The sequence below is a fragment of the Triturus cristatus genome, chromosome 5_1 (assembly GCF_964204655.1).
Source record: "Triturus cristatus chromosome 5_1, aTriCri1.1, whole genome shotgun sequence".
Lineage (NCBI taxonomy): Eukaryota > Metazoa > Chordata > Amphibia > Caudata > Salamandridae > Triturus > Triturus cristatus.
The window spans coordinates 214,962,404-214,977,227 of NC_140587.1; the positions used below are offsets into that span (position 1 = coordinate 214,962,404).

A 14,824-nucleotide genomic window follows, 5' to 3' on the forward strand; every position below is an offset into this window, starting at 1 on the left:
TTCTACTGGTATGGGGTTCCATGTTCTTGGGGCGTTTCCTGAAAACGAACGTGGCTGTGATCTATCTTTCTTGAATATGGTTGGTTCCAGTACTATCTAGTTGGGGCTGCGTAGTTAATGCTGCCCTCCCGATCTTGACAGTTTTGATGCTAAGTATTTTGGAGTTCCACAATAGAGTTATTTATGGGTAATGCATGCAGTCTTGTAGATAGAGTGGGCTTTAACGGGGAACTAGTTGAGCCCGGTGAGTATTGGTGTGATGTGACTATCACTGGGCTCCGGAGGCAAGCCTGCCTTCAGCAGTGAGAGTGGCCTTCAAGGGGGCCCTATGGGTTTTTAGAGTTCTGGTGATAGTTGCGTTTCCATAGTCCGGCCTTAAAATGATGCACACCTGACCCATGTCTTTGAGGTCGTTTTCAAAGATGAATGGCTTGAGTTTTATTATCAGCCGTAGGCTATGTGGCGATGACTTGGACGTGGCAATAATAGGGGCAATCCTTTTAAGGTTCTTCTCCAGTGTTATTCCCAGCGATTTTGTTGACTCTGTGGTTTTCAGGGTGCAGTTGAGTGCGTCCATATGTGAGATCCAGTCTTAAAGATGAGGGGAACTGTATGGAGGAGAGAAGAGCATCAGCCCATCTTCCATGGGTTGAGTTTTAGGTGATTGCAGTGTGGTCTTTGTTCTGCTTCTAAAAGTGCTTGGTTTTGGTGCTGCTCTTGGTTAAGTGAGAAGATTTTTAGACAACTTTTGGTGTCATCAGCATCTAGATGGTATGCAATCCTGGATTGTTGGAGGATTATGGTCAGGTTTCCATGTAGAGGTTAAGGAGTGTAGGGGAAAGTGTAGAGCCCTAGGGAACCCCTTGGATTATCGATGTTAGTTTTGATTGAGCGTCTTTCAGTTTGATGGTTTGAGATTGATTATTGAGGAGAAGCACTTCAATCAGTGCCTCATGTGCCAATGCGAGTTTCCAGGGTTCTGACGAAGGTGCTGTTGTTGACCATGTCCGTGGCTGAAGAGGAGTCCAGGACTACTTATATCATGTAGCTTCCCATCCCATGAAATTCCAGATAACACAGCTGTCACACGCATGTTGCATGACATGATTGCTTAGAGCATTCAACATAATTTAAACCAGGACACATATCGCATCACTTCCATCACATTACTTTATCACTCATGTTACATCAGCATTCCCAGCACGTCGTATACATTGTAATTCGTGCCCACCACACCCACCTCGTACACATAACTGCTGCCATCACTTCTTCCTCGGTTTCGAAATGTGCTGGTATCACTCAGCCCCTTCCCTCGAAAGGCTTTAGAACACCCAGGCAGCCTCCACTCTGGAGACTGAGGGACCAGTTGTGGTCGCCATGGGGATTGAGTGATGTGAACTGTGTGGGATACTTAACCAAGTCCTGCAACACCCTGCTTACTCTCTGTAGCCCACCTATGGTCCCGCTCCGCAGACCTTGCCCATCTCTGTGGCCAGCAAGGTGCCAGATGACACAGCCCCGTAGGGTGGATAAACTTCTTGTAGTGTCTCTGAAGTTAAGCTGGTCCCACTTCTCCCTGCGAGCCTGGGTAAAGTCAGAGAAGAGACCATCAGAGAGGCTCAAATCACAGGGTGGTGAGACTGGACCAGAAACTGCAACCTAAGCGCTGGCCTTACACCCATTCCCATTCTATGCACAAATGAGGCAGAACAATGCAGCATGGACAAGTGAAACACTAAAACATAGAAAATAAAATCTGTGCTCTACATAATGTGGGCTATTACACGTCACAGGGCCTCCCTGGGTAATCATGCCGCGTCCAGCTGGCTATAGTATTGCTGGCTCATGCAGCATCAACCGCTGTTTCTATTGATAAACTGACATCAATTAATATCTTTTTTACTACAGTCCTTTTATATTTTAACTGTACAATTCCAGTGCAATTAATGAACGCTTCAAAGAGAACTACAATCATAATTTTCAGTAAGCGGCACTTTTGATCCAATCAAATGTTAGTAGAGTAGAGGATTCACGTGTGGGCGAAGTGTAAGCCCAGCTCCTTTTTGGTCATCAGGTAAGGTCTGGCTGCCACTGCGCTGTCAAGCTAGATCTAATCAAGGCATAAGGGAATTACACCATTCTTGGCCTGTAAATAGTACTTTACTCAAGGTAGTGCTTTTACCTGTTTTGGTGTAAATCTGGGCATCAAGGAGTTACATTTTAGAGCTATCTGGACCCATCATTTTCAGATCATCCAGTCCACAGTGGGTTCAGGAATCCAGTCCATAAAATAAAGCCACGCCATTGACCTAAAGTGCTTTTTCCCTGTCATCCTTTGCGGATTCACAAATTGAGTTGTGATTCACAAATCCACTGAGCGTTGATTGCCTGGCTGTCAAAAAAATATGTTGCAGCTGCAATTACCCAACATGGTGTCACAAACACCGTTGGGAAACATTATAAGGATGTTATTGGCCAGGTGAACCTACCCTGATGTCCAGGCCAAAATGGAGGGGTCCCAAAAAGTATTCATTGCAGTGCTGCGGTTGGTGAACAGCTACAAGTGTGGGTTGGCCACATGTAGTGGTATTGGAGCAGGGCCTGGGTGCAGCATAGGTCCAGTGGCCAACACATTGCTGTGCAAGGCCAAGCTACAGGCAAAGTGAAGTTTGTCTGACCCGCAGAGGAATGGACACTATGCAGATCTTAGGCGGGTGTTTGATTCCCATGAAGAGTTGGGTATAGAAATCTCTTGGGTGTGATACATAATCAAAAACATTGCCTCCAAGCACCAATAAAAATTCACTTAATTAAACAAGAAAGATTAAAGTGAAGTTATGGTTACCTTTGGTTATAACACATAAATGTGTATTTTAAAAGAATACCTCAAAACTCACCCAAAAACCACAGTTAAAGTGCAGTTATGAATACAAATTAAATATGGAAAACCATGAAAATTGACTAGTTACTGTTAACAACTCAATTCATCACCTGGACAACAGCCATGTGAATTATAACTTAGAAACTCAGATTATTTATACCAATAAATGACAACACCTAAAAGCGAAATGTAATTAATCAACAAAACGTACTCAAACCAATTGTTAGTACATTCATAGTCCTCTTCCTCAAAGCGGTTAGTGTAATGTGATCTGTAATCTCATCTGTAAGATGATTTACAACATTTGTAATCCCATCTGCCTCCTTAAGGGTAAGGCCGTGAGCATTGCATTTGGCGTGTGAGCTGTGGCTTGTATGGCTCTTGTGCGAGTTATAGATTGTGCTTCAACTCATAACTTACGCATTTCCCTCGCTTTTCAATTTTGATTGATCGTCATCACCTCACTGCCTTTTCCTTATATAGCACTTTATACCTATGTATGCATGTGTGTTTATATATATATATATATATATATATATATTACAGAAATTCCACAGTATTTAAACAAAGGAACAACTCGCACTCTAGGGTTCGTTTTCAAAAGGTATTTTTAGTTAATGGCGACGCGTTTCAAGCAGACGCTCTTCTTCACAGGCCAACATTGTCAACTTACAAGTCCACCATTTTAAAATGTGTAAACAAAACATAAACGACGGACCAAAGTGCTCGCAACCCGAGCATAGAGTTAGACAACAGACTAACATTCAATCTACAAATGAAACGCACTTTGGTTACTATATAATAACCAAGCGCCAGTTTCAACATTTAGATAATACAAATTCAATTAAATTATTCTTAATTTGCAAATGTGCACAATAATAAAGAAATCCTCATGGCCAAGTGGCCCTTTATGTAATTCATCATCCTATGAATGTTTGAAACAATTTATATAAACAGGCATTTTCTTAATCAGTCTGTTACAATATATAAACCCACAAATTTAACCTTTCATCTTTTCTATATATATCTGTGTGTGTGTATATAATTATATATAATTGAATGTATCATTATAAATCTATAATATAGTCTATCTCTCTTTCTATATATATATTAATATATATGTATGCATGTATGTATTCTCTCATACATTTTAGCGACCCTTACAGTACACCAGATACTAAAACTCGCTCCACTCTAACCAACTCATGCATACTTTTTGGATTTCTATGTGTGTGAAAAGTTCCATCCTCTTTTGTTTGGTTTTGTAGTGTCGTTTCCTGTTTGCCTGGGTCTCTGTAACCTCTTTCAGAACATGCCACTGTTGGCTGGCGTGGTGCAGCCCTGCCGGAAAGGAACAGTGAAAGGCTTTGTGGGTCTTCTACCCCCATCCGCTGCTGGAGCGCGACACTGAGGCCCGGGCGAATGACCCTCAAATTAATGAGGCAGAAACGTGCAGTGCAATTAACCTGAATATCATAGTAACGCGCGCCTCGCCTCACCTGCAGCTGGGTTTATTTTCATCACGCAGCACAATATTAGAACCCCAGTTTAAACGTATTTATAAAAGAAACCCACAGTATAGGGGTGAATTTGACAAACTGATCATTCATTTGAAGTGTTGGAATGCGCGGATGTTTCTTGGGGTAACGGTGAGCGAGGCTTTCAGTCTGACAAATGATTATGCAAAAGACCCCCCATTAAGATGCATGGTGTGCCAATATGTTTCATAAATATTCATTTCGGAGAATGACCACTGCAATTAGCGCTCGAGGACAGTCTGCGAGTGGCCTCAATTTGAATGCCTGCGAGTACGTGGAAATAGTACCCAGGAGGCTTGGAGGCGCGAGGTACGCCGCGAGTACCTGGACATTGTTCTTATGCAGGTACACCAAAGGATTGCAGGCGTGTTGTGACCACCTCGTGTTTGTTTTTACATGGTGGGGTATTTGTGGTGTTTGCCTTATTGTAGAATAATCAGGAGACCCTTCACCCAATACCAGGCCGTTTTATTTATTACTTTGTTAGCATATAATACCAACAGGGCTTCTAAGCACAGTACAAGGCGAGAGGCGTTTTTCTCTCGAGCCGAGGGCGGGTTAGCAGAGGGGCTTTGCCTCTGAGGCATTCTATTGTCTGATGCAAGCAGCCTGGTGTAGCAGGTTAGACCTCCAGGTAGGTCGGCAGGGGGCATGTACATCTCAAGGAGAGGAGCATTTGAAGTGGCAGAGTGTTCGCTCTGTGTGTATGCCAGGCTGGTTCCTTAATAATACCCTTGATATAGTGTCCATGCAGCGCCGGCTGCCAGGGCCTCGCAGCTGTGAACGATCACTGGTGGTGTGCTGACTCCGGCCCAAGGTACTTGCCTTGTCAAACTCGAAGCAGTGCAGAGGCCTGTCCTTGATTCGAACCGATGACTTCCAGTTTGCACAAATCTTTTCAGCAGCTCTATCCTCAAAAAGAGCTGGACAAATTACGTGGGTGTTGAGATTGAGCCGTTTGAAGCCCCATGTCACACTGTATAGCCCTCCTTATATGTCTTCCAGCATTTAAATAACACAGCATCTGCCTTTTGCGCAGTCTCGTACTGCAGAGGCTTGTCTCGGCTTCATTAGCAGTCTCTTATCTTTCGCGTGTGAGATGCCCCACGTCTGTTGTGTGGGTCTGTGTTCAGTTTGTGTCCCTCCCTGCCCATCATGTCTACCTCTTAGTCTCTTTGTCCCCGTCTCTTGTGAAAGGGCCCATGTCCCTCACCTTGCCTCACCCTGAGGGCACCTTTCCCCGCCTCAGTAGTATGCAAATCCCCCTCTCCCTGTCCCACAATGTGTGTTCCAGTGTTGCGCTGGTCCCCGTCAGCTTGTCTGCGTCCCTGTTCCAGTCTCCATGATCTGTGTTACTCATCGCCGTTTTAGGTCGAAGCCTGCACCGTCTGGTTTGCTAACATCTTGGGGACATGCGAAAGCTTCTGTGGGAATACGTTCCGCCCATTGCTTACCATTGGCTTTGTGGTTTGTAACTCGCATGTTCTTGCTTTCTATTTGCTGGTGTTTTAGGGTGGCCAGCATCAGTTAGTCCCGTTGCCCATTCAGTAACCTTATTTACGGTACCCTTCCGTGTGCACCCTTTCTGTAAACAGACATTTAACTCTTGCTCTTATCTTGTCAAATTTGCTGTGCATTCCGAGACAGAAGTCCAATGTCGCGCTCTGTCTTCTGGGAGGTGAGGGGTGCGCGCGCTCGGAGCTCGATGTTTATTTTTCTTTCTCTGACTACAAAGTGAAATACCTTGTGACAATCCTACAGGAAAACGAGTCTTTTTTCTAGCACACAACAGTATGAACTGTGATCATATTACAGAATGTATTAGAATTAGGAAAGTAAAAATTAGGTAGATTTTTTTGGGTAATTTGGGAAACCAATATTTGAAAACTTTCAAAACTCATCAATACACTAGGTGATGCCATTTCCATACATTATTGATTGTGCACTTTACACTGATCCCTATACCAATGCATTCTACGCCAATGAACTTTACGCCATTCTACTCTACGCCAATGCACTGTACGACACTACACACTACACCACTCATCTGCACTGCTCCACTCTACGCCACTGCACTCTACGTCACTTCATTCTACTCTCAATGTACTCTGTGCCACTGCAGTCTAGCCTGTGCCACTCTGCACCACTGCACTCTACGCCCATATTCTATGTCACTCCACTCTACCATGCACCACTCCATTCTATTCCACTTCACTCTACTCTGAAAAAATCTACACTACGCCACGGTACTCTACGCCACTCTACTCTGAACTACTGTACTCTAAACCACTGCACTCTGCTCCATTATTCTCTAATATGCAACACTCTACTCCAATGCATGCTGCGCCACGTTACATCATGGCACTCTGGTTCACGGCACTCTATGCCACTCTGCTACTTGGTACAACTCTACTATACGCAACTGCTCTTTACAGCACTGTACTCTGCAGCACTGTACTCTGTGCCCCTGCACTTTATGCCGCTGCACTCTACACCACTGCATCCTATGACACTACTCTGCAAGACTGCACTCTCCGCCACTGAACTCTACGCTGCACTACTCCACTGCACTCTATGCTACTGCACTCTACTTTTAACAACTTAACTCTGTGCCTGTTTACTGTATACTGCGCCAATGTACCCACGTCACTTGGCCACTGCACGCTATGCCACTCTACACCTCTGCACTCTATCCTACTCCACTCTGAAACAATCTAGATGCCACAGCACTGTACACCACTGCACTGTACGACACTCTACTCCACCCTGCACCATTTCACTCTACACCACTGCAGTCTACGCTACTCCATTCCACTCTACGTCACTGCACTCTACACCATTTTACTCAAAAGCAGTGCACTCTACGTCACTGCACTCTACCCTAATCTACTCTGCACCACTGTACTTTACTCCACTTCACTCTAGGCCACTCTTCGACACTGCACTCCATGATGCTGTACTCATTTAAACTCTACTCCACTCTGACACACTACTCCTCTCTATGCCACTCTACGACACTACTCCACTGTACGATGCTCTACGCAACTCCCTGTATGCCACTTCATGCCATTATACTCCACTCTATTCTACGACCCACTACTCCGCCTGACTCCATTCCAGTACTCCACTACACGCCACTGTATGCCACTCCTCAACACTCTGCCACTCCTCAACACTCTGCCACTCCTCAACACTCTGCCACTCCTCAACACTCTGCCACTCCACAACACTCTGCCACTCCACAACACTCTACTCTGCCATTCCACTCTACTACAGTACTCTATACCACTCCATGACAATCTACTCTGCTGAATGCCACTCTAGTATACAACACGCCACTCTTCGCAGCACACTCTATGCCACTCCACACCTCTCCATGACACACTGTCACTTACAGTCACTCTGCTCCTTCCACAACACTCGACGCCACTCCATAACGCTTCGCTCTATTCCCCGACACTCTACTTTCATGCCACTAACTTTTAGCCATCCTGAACAGCAGCCACGCTAGTGAACTACATGGCTAAAACATATCGGCAAAGCCAGTAGCTCTTGTGTAGGTGGGACCTATTGGCTTTGCCAATGATTGCTCTGCAAAATTATATCCTGCCTTTATTCCCATTATTTTAGTTGAAATGCAGTAACCTTGTGGGTTCATGGCACTCTTCAAGCAACGATGTTTAGAAGCTCCTAGGAACAATCTGTTTGAATATGTCAGCACCGTGCACACCAACACCATGCATGACTTTACCACGCATGTTCAAGGAGTACACTCAAAACGCACATCAAAACAGTGATATTTATCATCACCAAGCAAACCGCACCCCCCAAATTTAAATTGCATTGTTTCACATCCACATGAATACTTATCTATTACATACATATAAACTAAGGGTATGTGAAATTGGTGTAACTTGCTTTTGCGTAACTGCTACAAAATTATTCAGTCGCGCATATTTACGTCAAATGCAAACCTCTCATTTCATGCTATATTTTACTCCCTTGCATCAATTTTTGGGTTGCGGATGCAGTTAGTAAAAGCACAATGAACCACAGTTGCTCGCGTTCTGTTGTTCACTTGCGTTCGTGGTAAATTATTATAGTGAATAGCACCATTCACTGAAAATGTATACCACAAATAGTGCGTGATAATGAGAAGTAACGTCATAGTGTATTTCGGGAATTCATATAACAAGCATGACGCAAAATTTAGCAAATTAACGGCAGCGTAACTTAAATTGAGTCTTGGCCTGATATATATATATATATATATATATATATGTATATGTATATGTATATATATGTATATGTATATTCACTGAAAAAACCATAGGTTTCACACATGTTATAGTTAGTGGAAATTTTACTGATAAAAAACCAATGAAATTGCCCCGTTATAGTTAGCGCAGGCAACTATAACTCACGCGACCGCAATCCTCTGCTGATGCTAATACTGTATTTAGACACTTATTTGCCCATGTCTTCTTCCATACATTTTTAGCTATACATATATTACAAATATTTTTTTTTCATAAAGACACATATGTCATCAGCAGAGGATTGCGGTCGCGTGAGTTATAGTTGCCTGCGCTAACTATAACGGGGCAATTTCATTGGTTTTTTATCAGTAAAATTTCCACTAACTATAACATGTGTGAAACCTATGGTTTTTTCAGTGAATTTGCAAGGTTTTTTAAATGCTAATTCCTAACTATAACGTGTGTGAAACCTATGGTTTTTTCAGTGAATTAGTACGGTTTTTTAAATGCTAAGTTTTTTTCCCTTATAATAAGCCCTGTACATTTGGTGGCCTACGGCCACCAAAAGCACAGGGGGTGGGGTAAGTGTGGATAGTGTTTTTTTCCATTGTAATAAGCCCAGCACATTTGGTGGCCTTCGGCCACCAAAAGCACAGGGGGTGGGGTAAGTGTGAATAGTGTTTTTTTTATTTTTATTTTTTTACCGTACGCTTACCGTAAGCGTACGGTAAGCGTACCCCGTGAAATTGCCGAAAAAAAAATAAAACCGTTTTTGCACTTGGGGGATGTTTGGGGACTCCCTCCACATGACTATGTGGGAGGGAGTTGTCAAAACAGCCCCTTTACATGTTTTTGGGCTTCCGATTTTAAAAATCTCTCTCAGTGCGAGAGACAAAATGGCGGCCGCCGCTTCCTGGTTTCGGCCGATTCGAATGTTTACTAAGATCTAAGAGCCAATCAGAATCGCGCTCGCGCACGCCACCGTACGCTTACCGTAAGCGTACGGTAAGCGTACCGTAAGCTGGCTCAGATATATATATTGATTTAAAGGCTATTTTCTCAGAATCTACTGAACAGATTTACACCAAACCTACAAAAGGCACTTCCTTGACCTAGGGACTACCTCTCTGCCAAATTTTGAGTAATTCTGTTCAGCCATTCGGGCTGTAGCTCGTTCTAAAGGTCCTATGGAAAAATGCATGGGAAAAACGCGTTTTGGGACCCCCCTTTTATCTCAGCCCCCGCTTGACGAATCCCCCCGAGACTTTCAGGGTAGGAGCGGAGCGTAGCGCCCCACCTATTTTGAGAAATTCGCGAGGATTCGTCGACCGGCGCTAAAGTTATTCAAAATAGAATGTTGAGGTTTTCCTATGGAAACGTGGTCCTAACTATAACTACCTACTGGCTATCGCCAGTAGGTAATGTATATATGTATATGTATATGTATGTATATGTATATATATGTATATGTATATATATGTGTATATGTATATATATGTATATGTATATGTATATATATGTATATGTATATATATGTATATGTGTATATATATGTATATGTGTATGTATATGTATATGTATATGTATATGTATATATATATATATATCACTACCCGTCCCTGAACCCTAATGTCCTTTACCACTTCTTAACATTACCTTTTCCTGAATCCTACAGATCCCTTACTACCTCCTAATATTACCGATGTCCGAACCCTAAACCCTTACTACCCCTTAACACTACCATTCACTGGACCCTAAAAACCATAAACATGTAACGCTGTTCTTCCCTGAACCCTAAAGCCTCCTATTTCCCAGGTGCATGGTTAGAATGTTAAGGGGGTACAAGAAGGGATTTGAGCTACGGGTAGTTAGAGCCCAGCTTGGTGGATTTTAAGATGTTCTTCTATCAGTCTAAATAAACCTGCTTAACCTTGTCTTGTGTGGACTCGCTTTCCATGTACACCGTAAGGCTACCCTTACCTGAACTCATAAAACCCCTTACCTACCCTTAAATCTACCTTACTCTGAACTCTTAATTATTACTACTCCTAAATTCAAAAAACTCATTCCCACCCCTGAACTGCTAGCTCTACCATCAACATAAAAACCCTTTCTACCCCTTAACACTAACTTACCCAGTACCCTAAAAACTCCTCATCACTTAATACTAACCATTCCAGTACCATATAAATTCCTTACTACCCGTTATCACTACCCTGAACCCTAAGAGCCCATTACCATAAACTTCTACATTGCGTTTTTAATGTAATGTGTTGTAAGTTACCTTGTAAAATGTAGATGTGGTGTAAAAATGTGTCGTAAATATCATTTGTGGTGTTGGATACGTTTAAAGGTGTATTACCACCTGTGTGATACAAATGAACAATTTCACATGACAGAGCAGTGCTTTGACACAAAATTGTCTTTTAAAAGTAAGATTTGGTGCCCCAAAAACTGTAAATAAAGCGTGTGTTGTCATTTTGAAGAAGTAAAGTAGACAGAGGTTGATTTGTTTCCTCCTTGAGAGCCAGGGAGTCCAGAATGTATCCTGCTTCCTTCATCTTCAGTGCCTTGCCTGTGGTTCCCTGTGTCTCTGTCGCAGTCCCCCTGCTCACCTTTAGTTAAGTGCTGAGCCCTGTCTGCTTCCCTCCACTGTTCTACTAAGCGCTCTTCCCCTTCACGCTGCCCCTTAGGTACATTAGACTACTTTTCTACTTACTCTTTTTCTAGGGACCCATCGTTGTCCTCCACAGTGACCTTCACTCTGCCCAGTCTGTGCCTACATAAACAGGCTTTATTATTCACTTCTGACCTCAGGTGCAGAAAATTACTCTGGTTTCTCCACCTATTATAGAATGTCTTAAATGGTGGTCCTCGTTATGTTGCATGAATTGGAATGTTCATTGTAGTTCTACTCCCTGTGCATGTCCTACTTGCCTTTACCTCTGATGCCTACTCGCCTCCCACTACAGTAACTGACAAGTAATGAGAGACAGGGGTGTCTGCAGATGCTTCTAAGGTGTGTTGGGTGGGATCTGAACAGTTCTTGAACATCAATTATCTAGTTGGGTTCAAAGGTCAGGTGATTGGGCACCTGTGATTTGTGGTGGTCTGGGTCAAAGGGCAGCTAAAGTGCTCCGATGGGCAACCTCCACCAAACGTAACATATTCTTATAGTCAGGGCTTTAGTGGGGTGAAACAACTGCGGGGTCTCTCAAAGGGGGGTGGTCGATGTAATTAAGGGCGTGGCTTAAAACATGTTCGCTAAAAATCTGTGCTTGGCATAGTGTGACACCAAACTGGTATTTTGCGGTTTCTGTCATTGTATCCATATATATAAGATACAGCAAGTATCATTACACCTACAACAAGCCAGGACTATTGGCTTTGTCAATGGTTGTTAGTTGCCAAAGATAAATAAGCAGCAACTATGGCTTTGTTGTATATAATATTGAAAATGATTCAGTTCTGATAAGATGAGACTGCAAAAGAAGTAAGACGAGTCTCTGTGAAGTTGCATCAAAGGCTTCTGAGCAGTGGTACTGCTGCAGAGGTGAGTTTTTTTTTCACCCTGAGGGTCAGGGCAAAAATGGAGAGCCCGAAAGAGACCTGTCTCAGCACCTGCAGGACCCGGCCCACTTAAAGCCTTGCTTATAGTTTTCGCAAACTTTATTCCATGCACACTGCCCTCCACAGACTAACCGGTCACACTGCCAAACCCACCACGGTGAGCTGACCCGCCATTAAAAGGGACTACTGCAGTTACTGCTGACGGGCAAACAGAATTTTTCAGCCTTAGAATGCCAACTTTTCTATAACTGTCTAAATGCACAGTGAAGGCGGCAGGATGTAAATTGTTCCTTGAAATAAAGTTTTCAGTTTTAAAACGTATACCTATTTCCACGCCTCATCTGGCAAGTTAACACTAACGCTGTGTTGTCGCCCCTTTCCTCTTTCAGAATATGACCGACACCTAGCACCCAGCAAAAACATGGCGGCCGCTTACCTCGACCCGAACTTGAATCACACGCCCGGCTCGAGCGCCAAGGCCCGCCTGAGCGCGGGGTTGGAGCGCTCCCCCGGGGCCATGGAGCGCGTGCTGAAGGTCTTCCATTATTTCGAGAGCAGCAATGAGCCGATGACGTGGGCCACCATTATCCGACACGGAGATGCCACCGACGTCAGGGTAAGTTCGCAGTTCGCACCCGGCCTGTGGAAAAAAAAACAGAAATGCTTAATATGTTTCGTGCTGCTCGTTTGCAGCAGATTTTCCTGCTCATTTTCCAGGAGGTGGATGAACAATCGTGGTAAATTCACTTGACAGGTCTTGACATTGTAATTTCTTATTGTTCCGGAATTTAAGTGACGTGAAATAGAAAGGAAAGGGGAGACAAATTGAGATATGTGGACTCATGGAAATAGCACGTTGCAAATGCAATTTGGCAATGAGAGCGCGATGGAGGATGGTGTTATATTTAAGTGAGGAGCATTAGAAGTGTCGGTGAGGCGTATTGAAGGTGTCTGAGAGGGGGCGGCAGGTTCAGACAAAGAACAGGCGGGAATGTGGCAGCTCAGACGCGGCTGGCGGTGGTCGCAGTGTTTTATAATGTTATCTGGTTATGGAGGGTTTTTGCGTTTGCCTGTTTTCCGAAAACTGATGCCATGTTTCTTTCACTGACATGACATAACCAAAATTACCTGCCAATTTGATAGTATTTGTGTATTTGCAAGAGAAAACCGAAGCAAAGAAAACGAGTCCCTTAACTTCTAGCCTTCCCTTGAAATGCAAAGTGTTTCCCGGGATTAGAAGTGAGTGCCTTGAATCAGGAGTTTTGCACATCCGAAAAGAAAACAAGCATTGGCATAGCCAATAGGTCTCGCCTTTGGGACCTTAAAAGTGTTTAGCCAGAGCAATTGCCTTTGCCAATTTCTTAAAGCTATAGTGTAGAGCATTGCGGCTGCTGTGCAGCATGTTGAAAAGTTTTAATAAAGTGTTATAAACATTTGTTATGTTATAAATATGTAACCAAGAAGACAATAAGTACAATTGAACGACCCTATCAAAAAATAATTAACATAAAAAAAGACTTCTAGTCTTTTTTTTCTCCTGGTCATGCTGGCAACTTCTTCCTGCCTGTTGTAATGCTTGTTTATCATTGTCTATTTTTGTTATGGAGGTGGGTGGGGGGGCATAAACAGCGGGATGGTGGAAGTTGGCAAACAGTACCTGAATTACTTCACAAGCAGAGAACAGATTTTAGGGAAGAATGAACTGATTCCAGCTACCAAGGGCAGACTGCGGTGGTGCTGAGTGGTGCTGTGCCACATATGCAGACGGCCTGGCGGCTTGCAAAAACGATTGTAATCTTACGTGCAGGCACTTTTGTCTCACGTTCTAAAGCATTACTTGTTTGTGTATTGGTTATAGTGTGGTGCTAGGCCGAGCAAGGAGTGAAGGCCTTTTCAGAGAACATTCTTAGTATGAAGCACCATTCCATCCACGAGACACAGTTCTCGGAAAAGTATGGCAAGGCGGCTCGGACAAAAGAAAAACAATATAATAAGAAATTCGGTTGGATGGACATGACGCGTAGTTTGGACGGTGTTATATGCCGAAGTGTTATGCATTATTATATGAGGTAGCAGGAGATTTGCTATTCCCATGCTCACAGAATTGCCCCCTCCCATCCCGACGAACATTGAGGAAGTTCTGGGACGTTCATAAAAAACGTCCGTTAACTGGTTTATCAGAAATGTATATTTCTGTGCGGTACTATAAAAGTGTTTAGGTGAGCCTGCGAGTGGAAGACGCTAGAAGAAAAGAAAAAAAAAGCCCGCCTGTGGTGCATGCGCACTGCAAAGAATTTAAGGAATGCAGCAGGCACAGTGCGGGGCCGCTGCTCGCTCCCTAGGCCAGGGGGAGAGAGAAGGCGGGACATGAACCCGCCTTTGGCCAATTGCGTGTTGTCTTTCTTAGAAAGACGCACGCAAAAGCCAATAGCATGTGAGCAAAAAAAAAAGAACACACGCACGAGCTTGTGGTCCGAGTTGGAAGACCCTACTAGAAGCCTCGTAGGGCAGCGCATGTGCGCTGGCTCAGGCAAGACCTAAAAAAAACAACAGTACAGCATCCACGTGAATGAGCT

General features: G+C 43.7%; 1 protein-coding gene across 17 annotated transcripts in view; it reads left to right on the top strand.

Moving 5' to 3' along the window:
• The window catches only part of PTK2 (protein tyrosine kinase 2), a 799,547-nt gene that overhangs the window by 263,326 nt on the left and 521,397 nt on the right, over positions 1-14,824 (top strand). For all 17 annotated transcript variants that reach the window (XM_085604846.1, XM_085604845.1, XM_085604850.1 and 14 more), the window contains one exon: positions 12,638-12,864. In XM_085604846.1, the coding sequence (XP_085460972.1) occupies positions 12,670-12,864 (195 nt within the window). In that variant the 5' untranslated portion in view covers positions 12,638-12,669. The remainder of the gene's footprint in view (positions 1-12,637; positions 12,865-14,824) is intronic.